Genomic DNA, 26559 nt, shown 5'->3' with positions numbered 1-26559 from the left:
CTAAACATTTGATTTGGGTCTGTTTTGACTTGGGAGGTTCTTATTATTTCTTTTTCCTTTGATTCCTTCTTCTTAGATTCATATGGACCGAATTCTCTTGAGCAAGCTGATTCGATATACACGCGCACACATGTACACCTTGATTTTCTCCAACAGCTAGCTATATATATATATATATAGGGTAGAGGCAATAAAGAATTAATTAAGATTTGTTTAGATAAATTTCTCTAAAAATACTCTTAAGAGAAGAAAAATAAAATAAAATAAATTTCTTTATTAGTTTTTCATTAGTTAACTATTAGTTGATTTATATATGTCCACTTATCTTTTAGAAAAGTTATATGAGAGAATTTTTATAAATTAATTAATAAATAGTTTATTTTAGTATGAAAAAATTTATTTCATTCTTTTCTTCTGATTTTCCTGTCTTAGAAGTGTTTTTATATTTTTTTTACCCAAACAGATCCTTATTATGTCACAAAAGGAGAAAGACGGGTTGATTTTTTTGCTGAAGTGTTTTAGTGGGTTATTAAACTTTATCACTTTGGTATGAATAGTTGCTCCGATTATTTCTGATCGTGTAGTGAGTTCAGCCAGCTTTAGGATACCAAAATAGTGCTTATTAATTTTGTTAACCCAAGAAAAGGAGTTTCTACAGTAAAATCTCGTTTTTTACCTTGTCCCGAATATATAATGAATTGGTCTCCATAAAGTGATCATCAGAATTCTTTCGATGCTCTACTCAACCCAATGTTGTGCACATGGTGTTAGAATTATCAAAAAGAGGTTCGTTTGGCTCGTTAAAAATGATAGTGTCTCCGATTAAAAGTTGATGTTTCGATTTTATGCCACGAGGGGAAGAAACGCTGCCATGATGAGAACTGTCAAGATTGGTTGTGATTAAACTGTGCCCCCAAACTAGTATTTCATTCCAACTGCAAATTGCCCCTCCAAGGAAGAGAAAGCATTTTGAAATGAGACAAAGAAATAGTGAAATGTGCTACTGAGTCAAGTGTGACCACAGAAGTGTATGGCCTGTTCAGGGTAGTTGTATATTTTAAGTTTTGAAATTTTAAAAAAAGGAGATAAAATCAATTTTCAGTTAGTTTTTATTTTTATTTTTATAATTTTAGTTTTCAATTTTAATATTAAAATTTAATTATAAGTTACACAAATTCAGATTTATTTTGACAACAGTGACACTTTTTGACAACATTAATAGTGGCAAAGATGGTCATTAATGCAATGGGTGATAGCAATATTAGTAATAATGATGATTGAAATAGTGATGACACTAAAAAAAGACATTTTAACAAAGGTTTTATAATATATTTAGTGGCAGTTTCAACCTCCATTCATATTTATTATCAATTCTCAACTTAGTATTCAGTGCATATTTGATTTATAGGCAAAATTGTTACAACATATTCTAATGCACATATATATAATGAATAAAAGTAAAATAAAAATAAGAGTTCTGATTCTCTTAAAAAATACTTTTATCTCAAAAGTTATTTTTCACTTGTTTCAAACATGAGACACATTTATGACTTAGTAGTATCCATTTTATGCAATAGAATAGATAATATATATAATCATAAATAAGATGTATTAACCGTGAAAAATCATATCTTTGGGGGTATTAATAAATTTGTCATTTAAAACAACGGTGAATTACTTGCCTTCTTGTGCTTTGCCAGGAGTTTGACTGTTATTTAATATGGCATGTTTAAATTGCTAGTGATTTTAATTTATTAATTTTGACTATTTTATTTCTTAATTCAATTCTTCTAATAACACATTTGACTCCAAAATACTATTTATCATAAAAAAATTAAAATGATAAAACATAAAAATAAAATACTACATGCACTTGGATAAGTTAAGCAAACGAGTTAATGTGTTATATTAGGTTACTTAAAATAGATTGGAAATATATTTTTCTTAGCAGTTACTTAAAATAGATTGTCCTAAACCCTCAGTGAGCATTGTTAATGTTTAACCTACATAACAATTAATAAGTGTGATAGTTTGATTTAAATTGGCGTCTAATAGACGTTTTTATTCTTTAATTAATTTACATTCAGTTTCAACCTCTCACACCAGTTAGGCAGTTTCTTCTATATAACATCCTTCCTTTCTCTTTTTTTTTTTTCATTTTATCTTAAAAGAAATGTAAAAAAACAAGAAGCACTTTTCTTTTCCCTGGTCAAATATAATGCTACTTTTTAATTTATGCCCAGTATGACTTGTTGAAAAGGACATCTATGCTTTTCTCTCATTTAGTGTCCTCAAATAAATTGATCAAACTCAGTATTCTATTATAGGAGAGGAAAAGAAAAATTTCCGTTAGTTTTATAAGAATACAACACTTTTTACGTAGGTCGACAAAGTCAATAAGATATAATATGTCAATGTGAACATGATTAGTAAATGACTGTGTCACTTAACAAGGTTTAATTATTAAACTTATCTATATGTACTTGAAAAAAAATTGTTGGGAAAAATTAATTGTTTAATTAGATCTTAATATCTTAAAAAAATTGGTTCTTAATTACAATCGATGATTTTTTTAAAATATTTTTTTAGTTCTTTTTCATTTTACATTGTTTCATAATAAGAAAAGTTTATTTTGTTGTTCTCCATCCCAATCTTAAAATTATTGTTTGTCCTGAATCCCAAAGTGTACGGTAATAATAAATTCCTTAATTCTAATTAATTGAGACAATTTTTTTATTTTTTTACTTTTAGCTTATAATGAGCTAATTTATAAAACAAAAGGGTTAAGACCAGTGGCCAACCTATTTGGAAGTAAGGATGGACAAATGTATCTCCTCATTTCAACAAAATCACTAGGATTTATCCAAAAAATTTATGTTTTGCACCCCTAACTAATTGTATGTGTATGACCCCCTAACTATTGTGAATAAGTAAATGCACCCCTTGTTTTACTAAAATCACAAGTGTTTATCTTATAACTTTAGATTTTGTACCTCTTGTATCTGTGTTTGAAACCAACTATCCCATATTCTCATTCTTCTTATAACTTTAATTATTTATGTCTTCATCCTCATATATATGATCATTTTTTTAAAAAAAAGATTGCCCGTACTAAGTCAGGATCCTAGATCCGTCAATGGTTAAGGCTCAATGGGAAAGCAAAGGATATATGTGTAGGGTGCCTAATTTGATTAAATTGAAACGAAAATGCCTCAATCACCAAGAGTTTTGAGGCATAGAAACATGCAATAGCGAGACACACTGAACAACATTTGTTTAAGCTCGAAATCTCGCATGGTGTTGAAAGTGAAGAAAACAATTTTGTCACAAGTATTGTTCTGAAGGTGCACAACATTTTTTTAAGCGAAATAAATGCAAAAGAAGGATCAATCTGAGGGTGAAATTTCGAGGGTGAAATCCCAACTAGGTTGACACCGAAATGATATTAATATAGCAAAATAGCAAAACACTTGAGGGGGACCTGTACGAAGGAAGACCCTGTCTATATCTAAAAAGCTCATTAGAGAGCTACCTCGACAGAAAGTCCCACCAGTGAGAGCCTATGTCCTGAGCAGCAAAAGAGGCTAGCTTATCAGCACAAAAATTCGTTTCACACTAAATATGAGAGAATCTAAAACTAAGAGGTTAAGACTATACAGTTAAACCACCTAGTATAAAGAGACCAAGGAACCATATTTGGGTTGCAGAACGCTTGAATAAGCAATAAGGAATCTATTTCCAGCCAAAGGTGACACCGACCTTTCCCAAAAGCCATTTGAATAGCAACAATAGTAGCCAAAGTCTCTATGAAATGCTGGAAGATTTCCAAAGCTGCGAGCAAAGCCACCTAAAAAAGATCCATTATTGTTAATGATTAACCTGCCAGACCCAGTTCTCCCTAGATTACCTCTAGCAGCATCGTTCGTGTTGCATTTGATCCAAGGAGCAGGGGGAAGCTTGCAATCAACTTGTTTGATGCTTTGAAGCTTCCTACTAAGATGACTAGCGACAACAAAGCGCTTCAATATGCAGAAGTCAGCCAATGAATTGGACATGGTACCATTCGAAATGATTCCTGCTGTGGGCTCCCAGAATAATGTTGTTGATGATGGTATGAAAGGACAAGACTTGGCCTTCAAATTTGATCTTGTTTCTTCTAACCCATATGAAGAAAATCGAAAAAGTAATAACAACAAGAACAACATCTTGCACTTGAGGAGCTCTTTTACCACAACAAAAGGAAATGATATCTTGCCAAGAAGAGAAAAGAATAATGCAATCAAAGGCATTCCCCGGCCAACTCCAAACTTTTTGGGCAAAAGAGAAAGAGAGGAAGAGATGATTAACGAACTCAGCATTTCCCACAATTAATACAGACAAAGATTATATGCACACCCTGCTTCCACAAATTATCATCTAGTGAAGGGCTTTCCAAAGGACCACAATCTTTGAAGGCAAGATAGATTTATTCCATATGAACATAGCCCAACAAATGGGATTAGCTCCAAGAAAGAGAAATGAGAATGCATCTTTCCTTGATAACAAACCATTAGGAGTTGTTGCCATATAAGTCTATAAGCACCAAGGTGGATTTGGATAATTACCCTCTTAATGTTCTCAGTGACCTCTAATGGAAGAGAACAAGGGAGGAAGGATCCAAGCTCTGTCCAGCCATAAATTAGAAACTGAAGCTTGAAGGTCATTATGAACATTCACAAGAAGATTGATGAGGTCAACTATCGAAGCATGAAGCCATTGATCATGCTAGAAGTGTATGCTCCCTTTGCCAAGTGATAACTGCTATTTATTGCTATATTTTGAGATTAAGTATATTGGAATTGATAATTTTTCTCTCTTATTTCTTCTTTTTTTGTGCAAATAATTGTTATTTTAACATCATTATATTTTGTGCAGAAAATATTAAAAGTTGATGAAGAAACGCGCTTCATGCGTCCCCAGTGCTCAGCGCGAGGCACATGCTTAGCGGGAATAACATGCTTAGTGTTAGGAAGCTAATTCAGAAGGTAGGACTAATTTAGAAAAGAAAACTAATTCAGGAAAAAGTTGCGCTTAACGCGTGAGTGCAAGTCACGCGCTAAGCGCGAGGATTAGTGCCATACTCGCTAAGCGCGACAAGCGTGCTCAGCACGAAGGTTGCGTAAAAACTAAGTTGATCTGCACCTATAAAAAGAGAGAGAAGAAGGAAAAAACACACAGAAAATCGAAGAGAATATAATTTTTTATAGAAGACAAAGGTGAGAAGAAGAAAAACAATCATTAGAAGTCATTCATTCCCTCCATTCCCTTTTTTATTTATTCCCCCTACTAAATATTCTCATCTTTCAATTGTAAAACATCCTATGTCAATGAGAAACTAAACTTCCCTTTGTTGGGAACTTGACAACTAACTACTTTAATGTAATTTCTCTTTCTATCTATTTAATAATATTACTTTTGCATTATCCTTTCTTTTACTTAATATTATTGTTTATGACTTGATCATCCATTAGCATGGTAAGTTTTAAGGGTAAGTTTTAGGCCACTGATAAACATGGAAGTTATAAGCCAACATGCTATAGATGACTGACTTTGCCAAAAAGACCCCTCCTATGAAAGAAAAAAACTTCCATTTCCAAGAAGCTAGCTTGGTCCTAATTTTGTTCGCCAAAGGCATAGGATGAACCTTTCTCAGTTTGCCTTGAAACAAAGGCACTCTCAGGTAGATAAACGGTAACAGACCATGATCAAATCCAAGTAAAAAGGAGATTTCATAAATACGATTATTAGAGAGCCCACCAGAATATTAAGTAGACTTTCTATGGTTAACCTTATGACCAGAGGCTTATGCATACATATTCATCAGATTCAGAATATTGTGAACATTCATTTTAGTGCCTCTGCAGAAGATAATGATGTCATTTGCATAGAGGATGTGAGAAGGAGGTGGGACCAACCATGGGGGTTAATTTGCCCTTGTGAACCAAGTCTGATATGCCTCTGCTAAGAACCTTGCTCCTCAGCAAGACAAAATAGATGGGGTGAAATGGGGTCCCCTTATCTCACACCTCTAAAACATGAAAAGTAACCAACTGAATGCCAATTTACTGAAATTGAAAGCTTGCCAAACTTGAGAAGGGCAACAACCCAACAATAGAATTTGCGGTGGAATCCAAACTTAGCAAGAACACTTAGCAGGAAGCCCAAGCCAAAAGTGTCAAACACCTTTCAAATATCAATTTTAATGGCCAAATTCCTTCTTATAGTCTTATTGTTGAGCAAGTTTACAGCTTCCAAAGTCGTGCTGATACAATCAAATGTAGTTATCCCTTTGATGAAGCCTCTTTGATTCTTAGAGATGATTCTTGGAGCTATGATAGCCAATCTATCCGCAAAATCTTAGTGATGATTTTAAACTAATAGTTGGCAAGAGCACTGGGCCTAAAATCTTCCACTTTGTTAGCCCCTTGGAACTTAGGAATGAGGGAAACGGCGTTCGAATTTATAGAAGGAAGGATCCAACCCTAATAAAAAAATTGTATGGTGGCATTAAATACATTTGTGGCAATGATTTCCTAGTAGGATTGATAGAAGTGACCGCCATAGCCATCAGGACCAGAAGCACTGCCTTTGTTCATGCTGAAAAGAAAATCTTTAACTTGCAAGAAGGCAGAGCAATAAGCATGCCATTATCTTGGGATATTACCAGAGAACGGATAACCTCCTGAATAAGGTTATTAGCCACACAATTATTTTGTATGGCAAACTCCTCTGTATAGAAGGATAAGAAACGACTCTTCATGCCAGACGTATCAGAGATGGGACCTGTTTCGGCATGAAGAAGAAATATATGCTATGTTTTCTTCCTGATCTTAGTCATCGTCTGGAAGAAACTGGTGTTTTGGTCGCCATTCTTGTGCCACTTTATCCTAGATTTCTCCTTCCAGAACATATCATTCATAATCATAAGTTGCTACAAGGAGGATTGAGACTTTTGTTTAGCTACCAACAACTCTTCCGAATGACCTTAATTATCTAATTGTAGATGGACACTATTCAAGATGTCCATAGCCTCAAACTTTTAAATGTATGTTGCAAACCTCATTTTTCTTCCAAGACTTGAGGACAAATATCATATTCTTCAATTTCTACTATAGAATGTACATGGGATAGCCAACCGCTGGAGTCCTCCAAGCGTCAGAGATAACCTTGGAACATTGGGGTTGCTCTAACCACATACTCATAAATTTGAAAGATGAAGCGAGCCTCGTAGTGGTATGATTCAACGTGAGAAGAAGCAGATGATGATCTGAGCTAGACCGAGGAAATAGGAGATGAAAGCCTCATTAGACCAAGTGAAGAAATGCACTAAGGAGTGGAGGTGAGTTAGAGAATAAGCCTCCGCCCAGGCGTGGAAGTCCTTGCAAGAGTTTTGAGAAGAGACATTTCCTCCACGCTTCTCATGATAGCTGAGAATGGTGTTGAAGTTCCCAATGAAGCACCAGGCTCCTAAGTGTTGATCTTGAAGGGATGGCAGATCTGAACAAAGCTGCTTGCAGACAACATGAGAAGTTGAAGCATAGATGCCTGCCAAATACTTCGCTTGTTGATTCACCATTACAGAGCAAACAAAAAACTGATTAGAGCTAGCAATAAAGTTAATATCTATTGCCTTTACAAGGCCACCAAATGTTGGGGATGTTAGTGGACCTATTGTTAGAACCAACAAACATCATATGTAAATGATTCCAAAAAACTTGGCAGAGACTTTTTGAGGGTCTACCTTGTCTCCAAATTGGAGATCCCTCTAATGTTTGAATAGAATAGTATCATTTGGATAGAGGTCTGTGCCTTATCCCTTTGGGGAATTTAGAAGCTACTACTTCAACTGAGTTGGAGAGCTTAGCTTGCTTCTTTATTTTCTTTTTCTTGGATTTAGAGACCATATCTTGAAAACCTTCATTGAGGCACAATCAGTCCTCTTCAACCATATCAGCACAGTTAGAGGAGATCACCCTCATATCCTTTTGGACCCTGTCATCCTTGTCGGTTGATCAAGAGGAACTGCATGGCTGAGCAACACATGCTCACTATCATCAGTGACATTCCCATATTGTATAATAAGAGAAACAACATCATCCTCTTGTGAAGAAAAGTTGGGTTGAACCACATCTGAACCTTTAGCCTAACGAATCTAAAAGATGATATATCCTTGTGAATAGCAGCGCTGGCTGATTCCCCGGACATTGCTGTTCCCGGTTTTCGCGAGACAGAAAGGGAAACACCACGAGAGAGAGAGAGAGAGAGGGAATCAAATATCAACCAGCTCCGAATAAGGTTACGCTGGAAGTGGAACCTCCCACTTTTTATTAATAAATCAATTGATTAATAATTAATATTGATCAATTTAGTAAATAAATTAATAGACAATTGAAAGAAAAAAAAAATCATGATCAAAACTATAAAGAGGACCAGAGGTGAATAGTGGGATTTTATTCTTTTCTTTGTTTTTAAGTTTTGGCAAATGCTTTTTCATTAAGCTTTTATTTTTAAGAAAATAATTTAAAATATTTTTTAGTTGCATAAAAACCTTCCCCCATTTTTTTACACGTTTTCAATAATTTTTAATTTTAAAAAATGTATGTTAATAAATATGAATAAATATATCTAAAATGATTATCATAATGATATATATTTAAATAATTTTACATTCATAAACATACTATTAATGAAAATATCATATTTTCATTTATATAAACATATTTTTTTAAAATATTATCTTTTTAACTGTATATAAATTTTTAATGAAAATATTTATTCTATATGTTGGTAAGAAAATATCATAATGCTTTGCTAAAAGCATAAAGATTATGATATGCAATTGGCCTGAATTAAAAAAAAATAGAAAATGGAAAAGGATCTTAAAATGTATAAAAATAGTGTATACCATTGAATATATGGAAGATGAATAATAATTACCTTGATCAAATCTTAAAATATTTCCTTATAGGCAACATTAATTCTTATCTAAGTATTCAATAATTTCTCCATTTATTTATGTTAGATTCTTATTTATTATAAATAAATTAAAAAAGTTTATTCCGGACGGATTTAAAAAATATAACTATTTTTTATTTATCATCTCTGTTTATTTATGTCAATTTTGAGCTTATTATATATAACTAAATAAATAAGAATGTCAATTTATTTGTTTTCTCCATCTTCACAATTAATATTTAAAATCTTTTAAATCAAAATTATAAAATTGTATAATGATTTACATTTAATATTAAAAGCATCTATATCGTGATTTTTTTTTTTGTCAAAGTTATGATATATACTCAGCAAAAAGTGCAACTAATGGTATTTATTTGGAAAAGGAAAAGTGTGAAGTTTATTAATTGAGACGAAATTAATGTTTAGGATTGACCTGTGCTAGGGTTTAAGGTAAATACTTGAGAACTTAGATCCTATATATCTTCATTGTGATAATAATAAATAAAAAATATATCCTCGTATATAAGGTGTAACAGCCCATTGCCCAAACAACTACAACCTAGGAGAGTAGCACATACAACTTGAATCGACCAATGTGTTGGCAAGCTAAACGCAAACGTGAACAATATTGTCCAAAGTTTATGACGATGGAACAAAAACCAATGGATATTATCAACTTAAGATTTATTTACTTATGCTCTAGGAAGTGGAGAACATTTTGGTCGTGTTCAACAGTTAGAATTAGGTCCTTGTCTATCCAAAATCTTTGGAAGTCTCACTCATTCATATAGTGAAATGACCTCATCTACTCCTTCTTACAAGTAGGGGTGAGCATTGAAACGGGTTTTTCTTTGTTTATCACAGTTTTAACCTCTTGCAAATTTTTTTTTTTGCAAAACTTGTTTAAAGCGTGGGTAAATCTTTTAAAAATAAACCACCAATTTAATTTTTATGTATTAAATATATTTTTTTCCTAAATATTGAATCGCACTAAAATCAAAAGGTTTTTTTTTTTTTTACAGACAGTAAAATCAAAAGCTAATTGTTTCTGTTGAATGCTTTATTATGGCACAACAAGAGGACCAAAAATGATGAACCAATACAATGGGAGAAGATATGTTATTAATTTATTATACAAGAAAATAATAACACTGCAGTTATAGTATTATCTATATATAATCCACTAACGGTGGAATTTGACTAGTTTATACAAGCTCTAAAGTTCAAATCTCACTCCCTATATTATACAAAAAAATTATATATATCTATATATAGAGTATACCACACAGTAGTCATCAAACGCCAATGACTGATGAACAACAATCAAATCAATAATTTGCCAAAATAGTTTTCATCATCCCTTTGCGTCCTAGCTCTACATAACCATACCCGTGGACATCAACAACATAACGATCCAATGGAACTTTCCTGTGAAGATTGAGGCTGAGCTATCTGGGGGAAATTACCAAAACAGACGCACCTTCAGAATTCACATTTCTAGAAACTGCTTTGTTTTTTCACTTGCAAATTCAACATTAATAACTAAAAAAGTATAAGATGAATAGAAGAAATAGTCCAATCTAACCTTGACTGCCACTATCAGTGGATGAATTTGCAACTTTTATTCCGAGTCTCGAACAATCAGATCCAAGAGTACCTTGAAAATAGAAGCACAACACAAGAAACATCTCTTTAATCATTTTCTTTTCCTAATATTCTGTTACCACTAGAAATAAAAAAAATAATGGTTTTGGATCCTTACATTCACTGTAACAAGGAAAAACTGAGATGTTGAGAAGATTATAGTAATTGGGTTGACATTCGCATCTGTGTGTATGTGTCCTGTTCTTGGTGCATGTACCTTCCCCACAGTACGCCCAGTAGCAAGCTATCATATATATTTTTTATTTTGCATAGGAAATTATTAGAAAGTGAGAAAATCTATAACCAAAGCTATGTTAGATGGTGCTAAAATTTAATCAACTATCAAGGTAAACTTCTTTTTTATGCTATGAAATAAGAAAGTACCATCATATAATTCATTAATAATGACTTTTTTTTGAATTGGTAATTAAATTGATACTCTTAATTATAATAATTAATAAGCATGTTCCTTACTATCAAAAGCTGAGAAGTTATGTGGAAAACTCTTCTCTGGAACTGGCGGTGGTGCTGGCTGACAACCATAGTTCAAGCTACCTGCAGATGATACAGCCGATTTTCATTGAATTAGTTTTAGGCGTTACCTTTATAATAATAATTGCCTCAAAAAATTTGAACACCTTAATATGCAAATTCTTTTTTTTTTTTTGGTTTGTACTAACCTCTGTTTACTATGAACAGGGACTCTAAAGAATAAGTCTAATTAAGAATTATTTTCATCAAAGATTAAACTTGATTACTATCCAAACAATTCAACTTTAACTTTAATATATTAACCATATATGTTCAATCACTTGTTGGTTAGTTAGTGTATGAATTCTTTAAGACTTTAATCATATTGTATTTATATAATTAGTAGGTAAGCTTATAAACTCCAAGTAACTAATTAACTAGGGAATGAAATTTACATTCGGGAATGACACATGGAAGAAAGCTAGCGGCATATTTATCATCGTCATCTTGGGTTCGCTTCCAGCCAGAATCGCATTCACAAACGAAGTTTAATGGGTAACTTGTGTTTACTACGCAGCTTCCCTTCCCACATTCCACTTCTTCACAAACCTTATCTGCAATTTTTCATATCCAAATGTCACATTTACGTGCATTAGATAAATAGAAAGAGATTATTCTATTTTTATTTTTGTAAAAGAAATAGATGAGTTAAGCACCAAGGAAATCAGTAATATTATCCCCTTTGGCAGCCATGGGTAGCAGCACAACGAAAAGCATGGCCATAGTACCCAATAACTTGGAGGAACCCATTTGTTAGGTATATAATATAACCAATTAGAGACTTGAAGATCGGGGGAGGAAGAGAACAAGAATTAGAATTTAGAAGGTGTATGTATGATCAAAGGAGGATTTGGGTTTAGCCGTTATATATAGTGATATTTGTTACGCGTTTTAGGATTGTTACTCCCGTTGATTTTTGTTATACAACTTTATTATTATATTCCTATTTTACATAATTCTTGTCTTTTTCATATGTATAGACATTCGTATGCTTCACATACCCCAGACTTTTGAGTTAGAAAACGGTGGCACATAGCTTTCATGTTCCATTAACAACAGAAAACAATTATAGTACTAACTTTTATCGCAAATTTTCTTCTCCTGCTGCCCCGTATTCGAAGAAATTTACGTGTTATTGTCATCTAGAAGAGTGAAAAGTAAGCAAAAGAAGCTTTCTTCTATTCAATAGTGGTGTATGAATAAGTCAAAATAGAGGAAGAGTAGCTGCTTGCAGTTAATAAATCTAAACCTAAGCTACAAGTTAGTTGTTAACGGTGTATATATATAAAATTATCAACTATATCAAAGTGAAAAAGATAACGCAGTCTTACCCTTGCATATGCAAAGAGGCTGTTTCCAGATTCGAACCCATGACCAACAAGTCACCAAGGCACAACTTTACCGCTGCACCAGGGCTCGCCCTCTAAGTTCGATTTCTAATAATTAAAAAAAAAAGTAACAGGGGATCAGGATGTAATGAATGTCAGGCCACATATTTATAATTAATTGTGATGCGTCCATGTTCAACATTAACTTCTAGATACTGAGTTGAAGTTTGATAGCAGGATTGACCATCTATCCCTTATTTTTCTTCTAGTATGGTATATGAAAATATATATTTTGCCCAACCTCGTGAGATTTGCGCATCATCTAAACAATTCAGAATAAGTTACGTAACTCGAGGGTATTACCCAATGCCATATACACGAATATAAAATCACCAAACCATTCTTAACGTATAAAGTCGTGTCAGAAATCAAAAGAACAGAAACTCTTTAGGAATTCGGTTTGTTAGAAAAAATATATGTTTTTTATAGTTATTCTTTCATTAATTTAATAACATTGAATGATATTTTTTTGGTTTTAAATATTTATTTTAAAAACATTAGGAGTATAATAAATTTGAAATGAAATGTAATTTGAAGTTTAAAAAATTAAAAGTTTTGACGATTTTAAGGTGTTACAAAATTTTTGATGATGTAAAATTACTACAAATGGTCCATGTGAGGGAGAGGTACGATTGTTCTATTCACTAAAAATGACAATGGCTTGACGAAGTTGATGGGTCCGTTAGAGAAGAAAGCAAATAGAGGAAAAGTGAAGATAATGGTTACGCAAGAAAGGTACAGAGACAATAGAAAATAAAATGAATTTTGATGGTGGATGCAAGAGGATTATGGTGGGGGTGCTTGGAGTTTTGATAGATGGTAGTGGATGTAGGATCAAATCATCATAAAGTATTTTCAATCAATAATTCATCATTTGATTGTCACATCATATTAATGGTTTATTTAATAAGTCACATAATTATCACATCATATTATCATATTAGTAGATTATCTGATAAGTCATGTAATTATCATATCATTAATTAACAATAATACTTAATGATAAGGACTAAAACACGACAGATCAAAATCATTAGTTTGATAACTTCGGAGTCCCAGGGTAATAATGTTGTTAGAGATGTAGATCAAAACCATTTTAGGCCCTTCTCCTTGCACGTTAAACTTTCGGGATACCTTGAGTCTTTTTAACCAAGTGGTTCTTAGCTTGATTTTTACCCTTCTCTACTGCTATAATAATTGAAATTAAAGTTCTGCAGTCAGCATAAGTTAGTTTATGCTGTTCTTTTTTATCCCATCTTTCAACCCTAAATCTTAGTTCAACTTATGATCTTTTACAGACCCATATTCCTTTCTTTTCAAATTCCTTGTTGCCTTTTGTCTTTTACGTTTGGAGGACATCTTGTCCTGTATCAAGTTGTACTTCACCATTACCATTTCTCTCATTTTTTTTTCTTCTCTTAAACGTACTGCTATATTGCATTTGATTCTGGTTGTATTTGCAGTAGCATAATGCAGGCTCCTTTATTATTATGCTCACCGTTTTCATGGGTAATTTTTCTTGACTCCAATTTTGCGATGACTGCTGTATTGGGGATTCTTCCCTTTCCACCCTTGCCATTTTAGCCTTTACATTCTTTGTCATCAAGCTTGGCTGCGTCCCCCTGACGTTAACTTCCTTCTTCGGTCAATTTAAGGTGACTAGTCAAGAATACCGACACTAGTGAGGAGTTACTTCGTAAGGAAACAATCTGTTGCACTGTGGAGCATGCGTTTACGTGGGTTAACGGCATACCCCCATGGCCCCATAACCCCATTACATGGCATGAGGCACAAAGCAAGCCTATGAATTCCAAGGGGTAAAAAAGTGATCGACTCACGAAATGATGGTTCAAGGGAAAATGTGTCCTCAAACTCGCCACGCTTGTCATGGAAACCTGGATTAATATGTTGCCCTTTATCGGGTCTTTGAAGAACAGCAACTGTGATTCTGTCAACGGCAGCTCGGTCACTCGTTATCTTCCACGAAAGAAAAATTTTACGGACATATTTTAGATCCTGTTTGTTGGTCTGAGTTTGTTCCCCCTTCCGTGTTCATGTTCATATATCTGCTAGATGGAAATAATACTTATCATAGAAGCAATTGGAATATAAGCCATTAGCCCCTTCATTGTATTATCAAATTGTTTACGGGAATTAAACATGAAGAACCCAAGCTTACAAGCAATACAAATGGTAGTCGATGATTCACGACCACTCGAAAAAAATGTACTCAACTTTTTGGCCTGTTTAGCTGCAAGCTTCCATAACCGAGTTTTGTAGGTAACAAATAGTATGAAAATTAAAGGTTAAATTCGTATTTTAATTCCTCTAATTTATTATTTATATTCAATTTGGTCCTATAATTTTTAAAATTAATTCAATTTGATTTTTAATTTTTTTTTTTCAATTTGGACCACCACAAAGTATGAATTCTCACAATTTAGGCCAAAGGATCAAATTAAATCAATTTAAAAAATTAGAGGATCAAATTAAATAAAAAAATTAAAGAATCAAATTGAATTTAAATAATAAATTAGAAGACCAAAAAATTAATTTAACCAAAATTAAAAGAAGTGCATCCTTCATCTTGCTAGGCAGATCATTGACCAAGGGTTGCATTACTATGATTTTATAAGTTTTCTCGCATACTTGCCTCACATTATGACATGGTTTGAACTGTGAATAACATGCTACGTGCAAGGGGTCGTTACAGGCATTAGTGAAAGGTCAACTTGTCAAATAAATAATGAATAATAAGACGCTGCATGCATGCATTGATATCAATACCCACAAGTTGAAGTTGGAAGCTGAAATCATAAAATTCAAACAAACGGCAGAAGTAGTAACTATCGATTGAAAACAGTCATTTCATCTTGAGTCCGTCTGGACAAGTATAACAAGAATGAATAACAATCATTTCAACAAAGTCCGTCTTATTAGGAATTAAAAGTTCTTACTAATCAGTTACAAATTTGTAACAGACATTACAACTTTTAATTCCTAATACGTCTGGACAAGTGTAACAAGAACGAATAACGCCGGAATCAATGCTCATCCATCTAAAATATGAGGGTGTTGAATGCCTGTGTGCTAAAAAAACAAAATCTTTTTATCTAAGAAATAGCTGCTTGTTCTCTAATACCTGTACTACATCGAGGCAATGCAGCATCTCTAGTCCGTACCCATAATATGGCCATTGCGTATTCAAGGTATGATTCATTGACTTTCTACTAAAAGCATCTTTGCATTTGCACTCAACTGGCAGTACAAATAGAAAACAAAAAAAAGGTTTTCAGTGCCATTAGAAAAATAATTGGCAAAAGTATACCACTTGCCTGATAACGTTTGGCCTCTCTGCTCAAGGCCAAAACCTGGCACTGTTTTGCATCAGTTTAACTGATGTATAGTCGATTCATGCAAAGAAATTCGAGACAACATCTACAAAAATAGAAAGGGTTTTGAGCCACCAACCTTTGCTACCTTTCCTGGCAAGGAACAAGGATTAGGATCATGAAAATGTCTATCATCTGCTTCATGGATCAGTTTGAAAATTTGAGTTATCATTATTAAGTGATGTGAAACAGAAAAGGGTAAATGAAAAAATTTGATAAGCTAAAAAAATCAGCTTGCTAATTTCTCTCGTGTGAGAAAAAACACAGAACTCTAAAAATGACTACGGTAAACATAATAGCAGTTTACATGGATTCTTCTGGGTTGAAAGTGTTCTCTTTGAAGCTCTTACTCAACCAAATAGCAGTTTCCCTAGGGGAAACCTTTCCAGGCCCAAATGGTTTCAACAGAACCCCAAGTTCATCATACCTTGCCTGCTGTAGCAATCTTGCACTAAATTCAAGCAAGCCTTCTAAAGCTTCAGCTCTTTGTTGGAATGATGACGGGTCAAATTGTCGACGGCGCAAGTCAGAAGAGGTGTGGCTTGAAGCACCTGCAGTTGCATTTTGATCTGAGGAACCACTTTTATCCTCATCAATCTCCTTTAACACGCTCTGCTTGATTCCCTGCCACGCATCCATACTACCAGGCTTGTTAGAGGCTCTACCATATACCTCTACCGTGCATTTGTCTATCACAGTTGAATGGTTGCTATGAGATGGGAAGCCTGAGGAACCTCGTGCAGAGGATGATGTTTTATTGATAGGGAACAAAGAATCTTCATATGAAGTTAATGGGAATTCAGCCATCTTATCAATCCGTGGAGAATTGACTGAGATATCTGGTGAAGACACGTGACTAAGCAAACTGACGGACCTGCAAGGAGGCTGCCGATTACCACCCCTTGTTGGCAGTGGGAATGATGCTCTGCGATTAGTATTAGCAGATTTTGTGGTATTTTGTGAAAGAGGAAGCTGCAATCAGACTTTAGAAAGTCAGACATATAAAATTATTTTTTGGATACAATAACATACCTTGAGGTTTGACCAAATATCAAGAAGCTCCCTCCTAGTCTTGAATATTGCAATCCACTCTTTAATTTATATTATCATATTATAGAAATCTCCCCAATTCTAAAATGGTGTTAATTTTATAATATAGTAACAGACTAACAGTATTATAACTTGTATAACTGACAGTTACTGATTTTTTTTTTATCTTTTTTGTAATAATGCTTCTTGCAGAGAGAATTCAAAAGACAATTATTGAAACCAGAAATAATTTATCTTGTAACTTTTGCTCTCCTGTTTTCTTAATATAAATGGAATGACAGTTATTTGACAGGGAAAAAAAATGTAAAAGTTGTACCTAGAGATATAGATAAAGACCTATAGTTTAAAATATATATAAAAAGCTAATGACACGAAGGGAGGTTTAGGTTTCCATAATGATACAATAAGAGTTGAAACTAATATTTCTAACTAGGAGGAAGGTTACTGTCATTTGACTACATATTAGTGTAGTTCAATACAACCACCGCATTCTTTACAAAAATACCAATACAAGTCCAGGAGTTGTCAACTGTGAAACTACCCATTTAACAAAGCCACAAAGGTGACATGCTTAACTCAGAATAAACCACGTGACATTTCCTACACCCCCAACCCAAAGAATAAGAAGCCAAAGTCATGTGAAAACATAATGGATTTACAACTTTCCTTACCGTCTTACAATTCTTTGAGGATTTCATTGATTTCTTGTTGGTGGCTGAGACCTTTGAGGAAGCGAATTTTGGAGTCTTAACAATGCTAGAAGTTCTGGAAACAACAGGCTTCTGGATTGACTTCACTTGATGGCTATCTCCAATACGTAGTTCTGCTAACCTTTGATTCAAATGGTCAGGAGTACAATCTATCTCCAGAGTAGAACATACAGAATCTTGATCAGCTCCAGATACACTAGGATTTAGAGTCCGATCATTGGTGAAAGAATGTCGCTTATCCCTATAGATGGAAACAGGATCATCTTCTGGCACCAAAAATCTAGTTTTCTTCATGTAGTTGGATTCTGGCCAGTGAACTGGCAATGTGCTTCGTCTGGGGCTGTTAATTTTGAGATGGACCTTAAGAACATAAGGTTGAAGATGTGGGTGCCCAAGCAGCTCTGAAGCCTACCACCAGAAGTACACTTCAAATTAGAAAAAGGGTCAACCTGATTAGGTCAGATTTGAACTCGGATGGGTAAGCACATAGCATGATAGGTGCCCACAAGGCCACAAACACGGGTAAAATTTAACATGATGGTAAGCACATAGCATGATGGATATATCATATATGTGAAGACAAAGGATTCAGAAGCTAGACAAAACATTATACAAAATGCCCATGCCACTAACAAGAATCATTACTGTCATGTAGACACTGGCACCATTCATCAAGAAAACAAAATATGGTGCAAGATGTTCCAGAAATACAGTTCATTGAATTATTCTAGGTCAGTGGAGAATTGTACATACTCTGGGCCTCAGCTCTGGATTTTTCCGCAGCATACTTTTAACAAGACCTCGACTGCCAAAGGCGATAAGATAACAAAATGACTAGATCAATCATCAATCATATAGTAAACAATATTAATAATTGATCTCTATAAATTAATAAGAAATTCCACTTTAAATCATCATTGGCTAACCTATACCTGATAAGTTTGGAAAACTTTAGGCACTATATGATGAAAGATGATAAACTTACAGCGTAAAACATGACAATGCAATTTGTAAATGGCAAGATTAATTAACTATTTGATGAAAGACTATAAACTTACAACGAGCTAGAATATTTTGTTGGCAGTGGAGCCACTATGGACTTATTAATCTTGTTAATCAATGCCTGTATATCCTGTTCAAAGAAGTTGAAAGCTTAATTAGGTAAATTCAAAAAATAAAAGGGTTTACAGAAAAGAAATGAAAACAGTAAATATATATTGAATCTGATTCTATATATAAATGAAAAAAGCTTAATTAAGTATAACCATGCAACTAAATCAGTGCTGCTGGTAATATATCATGAAAATCTTAGTTATCAAATAATTATATAATAACCATGAGTTCAAAACATAACAAATTGGGATACAAAGATAATGTAAATTAACAGGATTTTAGTCTACGGTCAGTCCACATAACCCACTATCAATGTCCAAACATTGTAGTTTGATGATATCATGTGAGTCAAATGGATTGACAAATGTTTGTCTGATTGATAATAAACTGAAACTTGTTCATCCAATAGCAGAGATAAATGTATTAAATATGTTCCACAAAGAAAAGATACAGGAAATAAAAAACTTATAATGAAAAAGAAACTTACAAATGCTTTGAATGCAGGCTTATGCGCTGTCATTTCATATATACAACATCCTGGATAATCGATTTCAAAGATCATACATATATAATAAACCAATAATACAAAAATTACAAAGAACAAAACCATAAAACAAGTATTTACCCAAGGACCAAATATCTGATTTAGAACCATAAGGTATATCAGCAAGGAGCTCAGGGCACATGTAGCTAGGAGTTCCCACAACCTACATTACAAACAACCACTCATTGATTATTACAAGTCGTGTTAAATTTACAATGAATAAATTCAATTCAAAGGTTACACATGTCTCACAGAGGAAGCAAGATCATCCGAAGTCAACATTTTGGCAAGTCCAAAATCACCTGCTTCATCATTGATCACTTGTAAACAAAACATCAATCTTCTATTCTATGCCTAATTTAAAGGAACCATAGAATAAAACTTACCGAGACGTATGTCATGATCTTTTGTTAGGAAGATATTTGAACACTAATTGAATCATGTGGTTTTCTCATTAGTATATAGTTAAAGATAAATTAGACAGAAACATAAATATCATTGTTAAGTACAAAGAGAAGTCTGACACTAACCTTGACATCACGGTGAAGAATGTGGTTCATGTGCAAGTAGTCAAGAGCCATAAGAAGTTGAACGAGCCACTTACAAAGTTTCTGCAAACAAATGGCCTTTATTAAATTTTAGATGCAAAAATTTAAATGTTACTCTTATTCTAGTCCAAATGAAAGGAATTAGAATTTATGCTAGGAGGAAAAAAAAATAACCTCCTCAGGAAACAGGACACCATTAGCTTTCTTTATAGCTTCCGCCCTATTACATCAATGGCATATTTCGAAAAACATTCATGCTCCAATTTACAAGAGTTGACAGGAAACGGAACTATAAATTGTACGGTAGAAGTTAGAGAAACAATACTTACATATCTCCTCCCTCACAATAACCTATAATGATGCAGACATAACAACCCTGAGAAGGAAGGAGCCAAACTAGATCAAAACTTAAACATCCTCAGAGGTTTAATGATGCGTACAGCAAGAGGTTTCCTATCAATCCTATAATATAAGCTTATTTTTGCCAAACAGCTAGCAGAAGCCATTCATATAATTAACTGAGGAGATGAAGAGATGTAAAAAGTAAGAAGCAAAATACCTTTTCTACCCATGAATCTTTGTACTCCACAATGAATGGGTTTCTTAATTTAGAGATAAGCTCCATCTATACAGGCCATAAGAAATAAATGTCAGTAGTATGGTGTCAATCATACATATCCACATACAATTTCACATTTTCATGTCAACATTTGAGAGTGGCTGCTAGGGAAATATTTTAGAAAAAGTAACAAGATAATCATTTAGCGCCCTATTTGAATAACTGTTTAAACCACTGACCTCCAGGTGTGCAGATCTACGAGAGCGCTCAGTTTGACGAGCAAGGCGAATCTTCTTCAACACATATCTATGTAATCAAAAGACGGAAGTTTAAAAGCATTACCAGTAATGATTTAAGGAATTGTATATATTGCTGTTTAAACATTAAAGTACACAAGTGAAAAGAAACAGACGAAAAATAAAGGAGGTCAGGTAGGTTTGATTCTCACTTTTTCTTTTCATGCTTATGTCTCACTAGAAGCGCTGAACCAAAAGCACCTTTTCCAATTTGCTCAAGTATTTCATACTGCTCCATGTCATCAATTTAGTAAGAGAATTCCCGCCCCTGGATACATTCCAAGTCAAACACGTTAAATCCTTACAAACAGATTAGATGACAAAAAAAATGGAGGGGAGGTAAATAATTAAACCATATTTGAGATTAACAGCGACAACTATTCTACTGCACTAAGCGACTAAGAAGTAAGAAGGGAAACTACACTAGCAGCGAAGTTACTCAAGAATTTGCATATGCTTGCAAGTTAACCTTTCCCCTTTCTCCTTTCTCATAAAGAATAGGAAAAGTACAATACAATATAATACAACGGTGATTATTCTGCAAAAAGAAACCAACAAATAGTAATAGATAATCATAAGAAAACAAAAAAAAGAAAAGAAAATAAAGTAGTCAAAAACCGGGTCCAGCAATGCTCGCTAATACAGAAAAATAAAGATCGCGCGGTTAAAGAGAAGTAACCACGGATCACACTAAGTTATGCACTAAAGTTGAATAATCAGGACGCTAATTACTTGACAAATAGTTTGATTCCACCACAAAAATGATTCACGTGAAGCATTAGTGTCTTTCCATTCGTTTGTAGATAATAGTGTATGTCGAAAATGTTTTGTTCGTTCAACCACGACGAGGCACAATTCATACTTAGCTACTTGAATTAGCAACAATTACTGAGATCACTACGCGTGATTAACGATTTGCTCTCTGACCTACATTTCTTGAAACCACGAGGCAATACAATAATTAAGTAGTAACACAAACAAATAGCCGAAAAAACGTTAAAAGCAACGAATCAAAGACAGCGAAGTCAAATGCAGAAGGAAAGAATAGCATGGAAGTGAATGTGAGCAGTGCAAGCGACGAAAACGGAGAAAAAACTGAAATCCGAAGCAGGTAAGAGAAAAAAAGAAGATGAGTGAAGAAAGAGCATGGAGAAGAGTTGAATCAGGAGGAGAAATGAAAGGAAAAGAGAAAATGCACCTGAGTTGAGTGAGTCGGTGGTTGCGAGAAGCGAGTTGAAGTTGAACACGGATCCGAGGGATCGAGAATGTAGAAGGGAGAGGAGTCACAAAGCGGAGAATGAGAAGTTGAGTATTGGCAGAGGAGATGCAAAACGACACCGTTGTTCGGGAAGAAGAAGCAGCAGGCGAAGTTGCAGAAGAAGCTCTTTCGCCATTCTCGCTCAAAAGAAGAAAAGGACAAATCCAGAGAGAGATTATTATTTATTAAACAACTTGGTTGTGAGAGAGAGAACGAGGGAACATGATGGGCGAAATTATAACTGGATTGATATTAGTATTATTTTATATTTTTATTTTTGCCGGTAAACAAAATGACTAATGAGAGTAATTATTATGACGCTCTTGTTTCCTGTTTTGCGAAAAGAAGCAGAAACCGAGGGGGAAAGTGAAGAACTGGAAGGTGTGTCTTGTCTTCGCAACTTCTTTTTTGGGTTTTGTTTCACAAATCACATTATGAGTATGACAATTCAGAAAATTACATTATCTATACCAATAATCTATACTAATAATATAAGAAATACTCTAACTTACTGTACACATTTCACTCGATTAATTTAGTCTTTGTTAATCTTTAAATTTTGTTATTTCTCCTGATAATTACCTACTGCTCTCATATTTTTAATTTTCTTTTTTAACTCTTAATTTTTTTCTTTTTTTTATTTTTAGTTAAAATAAATAAAGACACATAAGTGCCTCTCTCCACAATGAGAATTTAGAAAACCACATTTCGTACAAATATGTTTGTAAGAAAAATTAAAGTAAAACTTTTTTTAAGAAAAGTTTAGGTATTTCCATATTATTCATTATATATATGGTTTTCACATTGAAAACAAAAATTAAAAACATGTTTTTTTTGGATATAAATTTATTCTTCATCTTGGATCAATCTTTATTGATAATTTAAAATAAAACTTAAAAGAGATAAAAAAAAAGAAGGAAAATATAAAATAAAATAAATAATTTAATTGTCTCTTAAGAGGATTAGGCTCCCATGAACAATGATGCACGTTCTAGAGAAAAAAAAAACAAAAATATAATTTAAAAGAATATATATATATATATATATATATATATATATATATATATATATAATGATAAGGAACTGTGATGGCTAATTAACAAACTAAGGAACTATATCTAAATAATTTTATGTTTATTAAATATTTTATCACAATATTAAAACATTTAATGAAACAATAAGGAAAGAAAGAGTGGTAACACACTGACACCTGATACTTTGGTTGAAACTTTATTACCTAATTTTCTTGCATTTCCTTTTTTTTTATTTTGCTCAAGAATTAGTTTGTGTGTTTTTTAAAGCAGTAAATTACAAGTATCTTTTCCTAAGTTCAAATTTTTTTTCTCTTTTTTAAAAATATATGTATGCCTTTCTTGAAATTTTAAGAAATTACATATTATTCATAAGATTTTTAAAAAATACACATATCTTTTTTTATTTTTAAAAATTTTTAAATATCATTTAAACATTGAACAATAATTAATTATTTTTGTCGATGATTCTGATTTTAAAAAAAATAAAAAAAAAGTGATGTAAAAAAATAAAATAAAAAACTGATAAATTTTATAACAACATACACATATAGATTAGGTTGGAATGGGGTTAACTTAAGTCTCAATCCCAGCCTACAAGACGAATTCATATTCATTAATTTATTAACGAGTTGATGTGTCAGCTATCATAGTTTTTATATATAGCATATTCAGATATATAAGATGGTGTCAGATCTCTTGTCTCATGTCTCCTTTGAGATTCTTCAAACAGTAGCATTTCTCAGCCTTTACATTTTTTCCTCATAAACATTTTTATGACCAAACAAGTAAAGAAAAGATAAATAACATGAGTTATTAGTAGAATTAAATTTATTTATTTTTAACAAACTTAAAAATATATCAAAGTTGGCGTTTATTGTAATGAAAAATAGTTAATCAGATAAAAAAAGTATATAATATAATAGTAAATTGTAATTTTATCTAAAAATATTATTAAATAGATTTATATTTAAATAGTATGTTACTTTAATATCTTTTATAATATGGCAATCTCTATTAATTTGTCTGTAACGAAGGATATATGTGTTCAAAGGTGAAACTGAATATCAATGATAATTAAAAAAAAAATAGATTCAATCTCCATAAATATACTTTAAGAAAAAGAAAAGGTAGAAACTGAAACGGGAGATTAATTTGGCTAGACGGGGAAATATACATGAAAAACATGGTGGGACACACATTTACACAAACATATATATCCCGATCTCAAGTCTCAACCACTTCTTCTCAATCACCTTCCTTCCTATTCGGTGCTTTCTAATAAAAATATCAACAACACTATTGTTTTGTTTATCTTTTCTGTGTATGTTGAATAAATATTTTTTTAGCAACTCTTGTGGCCCGGGGTGGGGGTCCGTGATTTCACTGATGATCTGCACTCTCACGCTCTAACATTTGTTGTCACTAGATAGGGAAGTTAATTATTAAAATAAAACATATCTCCTTTTAAAACTAAATAATGAATTCAATATTTCACCAAAAGTCTCAATACATAATCAATGATCGTGTTTCTCTCCTCCTTAACATCGCATGCATGGCTTTATTACCATTCAAAAGATGAGAGGAAAAAAGAAAAATCGCCATTGGTTTGCCCTGCTTCGCATCTATTTGCATAAATGAGCACACATGATGTGGATTGGTATACAGGTAAGGATTCTTTATTGTAGGTGTTGTTAGATAGAGTTAAGAAGGAAGACCTACCTCATTGTCCGAGGGTTTGCTCTTCTGCACTGAGATCTGAGTCCAGCGTGACGAGATTGCCCAAATAGTTAAATGAATAATCTTAGTTAGGTTCTCAAAAATTAAGTTTTATTTTAATTTGATTTTAGTCTAGCCTTACTTAAAAACTGAATCAATTTTGTACTTATTTTTATAATAATGGGTTGGACGAATTCATTGAAACAATTTTGTACTTTGTTTATTATTATCTTTGTCGTTTTATTGAACCATTATTTATTTGAATTAATCTTCTAATATCAAACCAAACATTGATGTTACAAAACAAAAAATAGAAAGTATGAGAAAAATTTCAAGTTATAAATATTTTAAATATAAAACACAATATATTGATTTAAGAGGATAATAATACTAAAATATAATATAGCAAATGAACATTTAGAGGAATATTAACAACATGATATTTATTATTGGGTGAAATTTAATCATGTGTGTCTCACTAAATATAAGAGGGGATTTTATTTCAAATTATGATATTGTATTTCCAAAGACTATATTTCTAAAAATATTATAACCAAAATTTTTATTCGTGTAAATATTTAAAATATATTTGGTTAATTTTAAATTCTTAATAAAAAATTCAAAATATAAAATAATTGAAATGAAAGTTCTTTTTTTGGAACGAACAATACTTATGAATAATTTTTAAACTCGTAATAAATATGAAAATATTACATTTTAAAATTCAAAATACTGAAGAAGAAAAAATTAATTTGTGAAACAAACACGCTTTGAATGTTTCATTCCACATTTGGGAGTTTCATTTCCAAACCAATGGAACCTGCATGAATTATAATAATAGAGAATGTGTTATTAGCATTAGTTGATATTTTAATTAATTAAAATATTATAAATTAATAATTAATGTAGGCCTATTTGAAAATATATATTTTTGTTAAAAAAAGTGGTCTTTCGAAGTACGTAGCTTATTTGGTCTACAAAGCATAATTATAAACATGATTTATTTATCTTAATGTTATGCTATGCGTCTTACAATTTTACGTAGATTTAAATACATTATACCAAAATTACTTAAATATTAAGATTGTTAAAATAAGTGTTTAACTTAATTTTGTAGATTCTATAATAATTAAAAATGTGTTATGTTTTTGTATAAATATTTTAAACAATAATATTTATATATGCAACTTCATATCATATATTTTAATAGAAAAAATAGTTAAACAACATTATTATTTAAAGTTACATAACTCATGCAAGGTTTCATTGGAAATGTTTTTAAGGGATGCTTTTTTATTTTAAAATGAGGACAATCACAGATTGAATTGAATTAGTTTGGAGAGAAAAAATCACCCAACTTAATTATTTAAGCTTTGTTTTTAATTATCAAATACATAATAAATTTGATTTCAAGGTCAAAATGGATTCTTTTTTTCTTTGAATTCGATTATTTTTTAGCTTATTAAAAGAGTTTATAAAAAATGAAAAAATTTGCAAAATACATAAATCAATTCAATATTAAAATCACATTCTATGTAGAACTCAAAACCTATTTCAAATTATAAGTTGAAAATAATCCATAATCTTTCAAAGAGCAAATACCCAATAAATAACAAATTCTTAAATATGATATTATTACTAATTAATAAATATTCATAAATAAACAACGTAGTTCCATTTTATTAAAAAAATAATCCATTTATCAAAATTTTCAATTGGATTGCACAGTTTGCATTAGATTGAATCAGTTATTAACACCCAGTTTTAATGTGAGAGCTTGGA

The 26559-nt window shown here is 32.3% G+C and overlaps 2 protein-coding genes across 4 annotated transcripts; both read right to left on the bottom strand.

The window, feature by feature from the left end:
* Positions 1–10086: 10086 nt before the first annotated feature.
* Positions 10087–12003, bottom strand: LOC114403341. The gene is made up of 6 exons (XM_028366245.1): positions 11826–12003; positions 11565–11723; positions 11113–11193; positions 10757–10882; positions 10580–10651; positions 10087–10446 (listed from the first exon to the last, which is right to left on the bottom strand). Exons 1-6 carry the CDS (start codon positions 11917–11919, stop codon positions 10370–10372), a joined length of 609 nt encoding a protein of 202 aa, XP_028222046.1. The 5' UTR covers positions 11920–12003; the 3' UTR covers positions 10087–10369.
* A 3470-nt stretch (positions 12004–15473) lies between these two features.
* On the bottom strand, positions 15474–22263 carry LOC114403340 (serine/threonine-protein kinase Nek2-like). 3 transcript variants are annotated; one of them, XM_028366242.1, is made up of 15 exons: positions 21968–22263; positions 20922–21037; positions 20713–20779; positions 20474–20539; positions 20244–20290; positions 20089–20134; positions 19897–19977; positions 19753–19795; positions 19619–19668; positions 19448–19529; positions 19310–19359; positions 18768–18841; positions 18463–18514; positions 17671–18117; positions 15474–16921 (listed from the first exon to the last, which is right to left on the bottom strand). In XM_028366242.1, exons 2-15 carry the CDS (start codon positions 21005–21007, stop codon positions 16253–16255), a joined length of 1860 nt encoding a protein of 619 aa, XP_028222043.1. In that variant the 5' UTR covers positions 21008–21037; positions 21968–22263; the 3' UTR covers positions 15474–16252. The 3 variants fall into 3 exon arrangements, with proteins under 3 accessions (XP_028222043.1, XP_028222044.1, XP_028222045.1); XM_028366243.1 differs by lacking the exon at positions 21968–22263 and adding an exon at positions 21192–21212; XM_028366244.1 differs by lacking the exons at positions 19619–19668; positions 19753–19795.
* Between the last annotated feature and the right edge of the window lie 4296 nt (positions 22264–26559).

The sequence above is a fragment of the Glycine soja genome, chromosome 20 (assembly GCF_004193775.1).
Source record: "Glycine soja cultivar W05 chromosome 20, ASM419377v2, whole genome shotgun sequence".
Taxonomy (NCBI): Eukaryota; Viridiplantae; Streptophyta; class Magnoliopsida; order Fabales; family Fabaceae; genus Glycine; species Glycine soja.
This window is presented reverse-complemented; position numbering and strand designations above follow the sequence as displayed.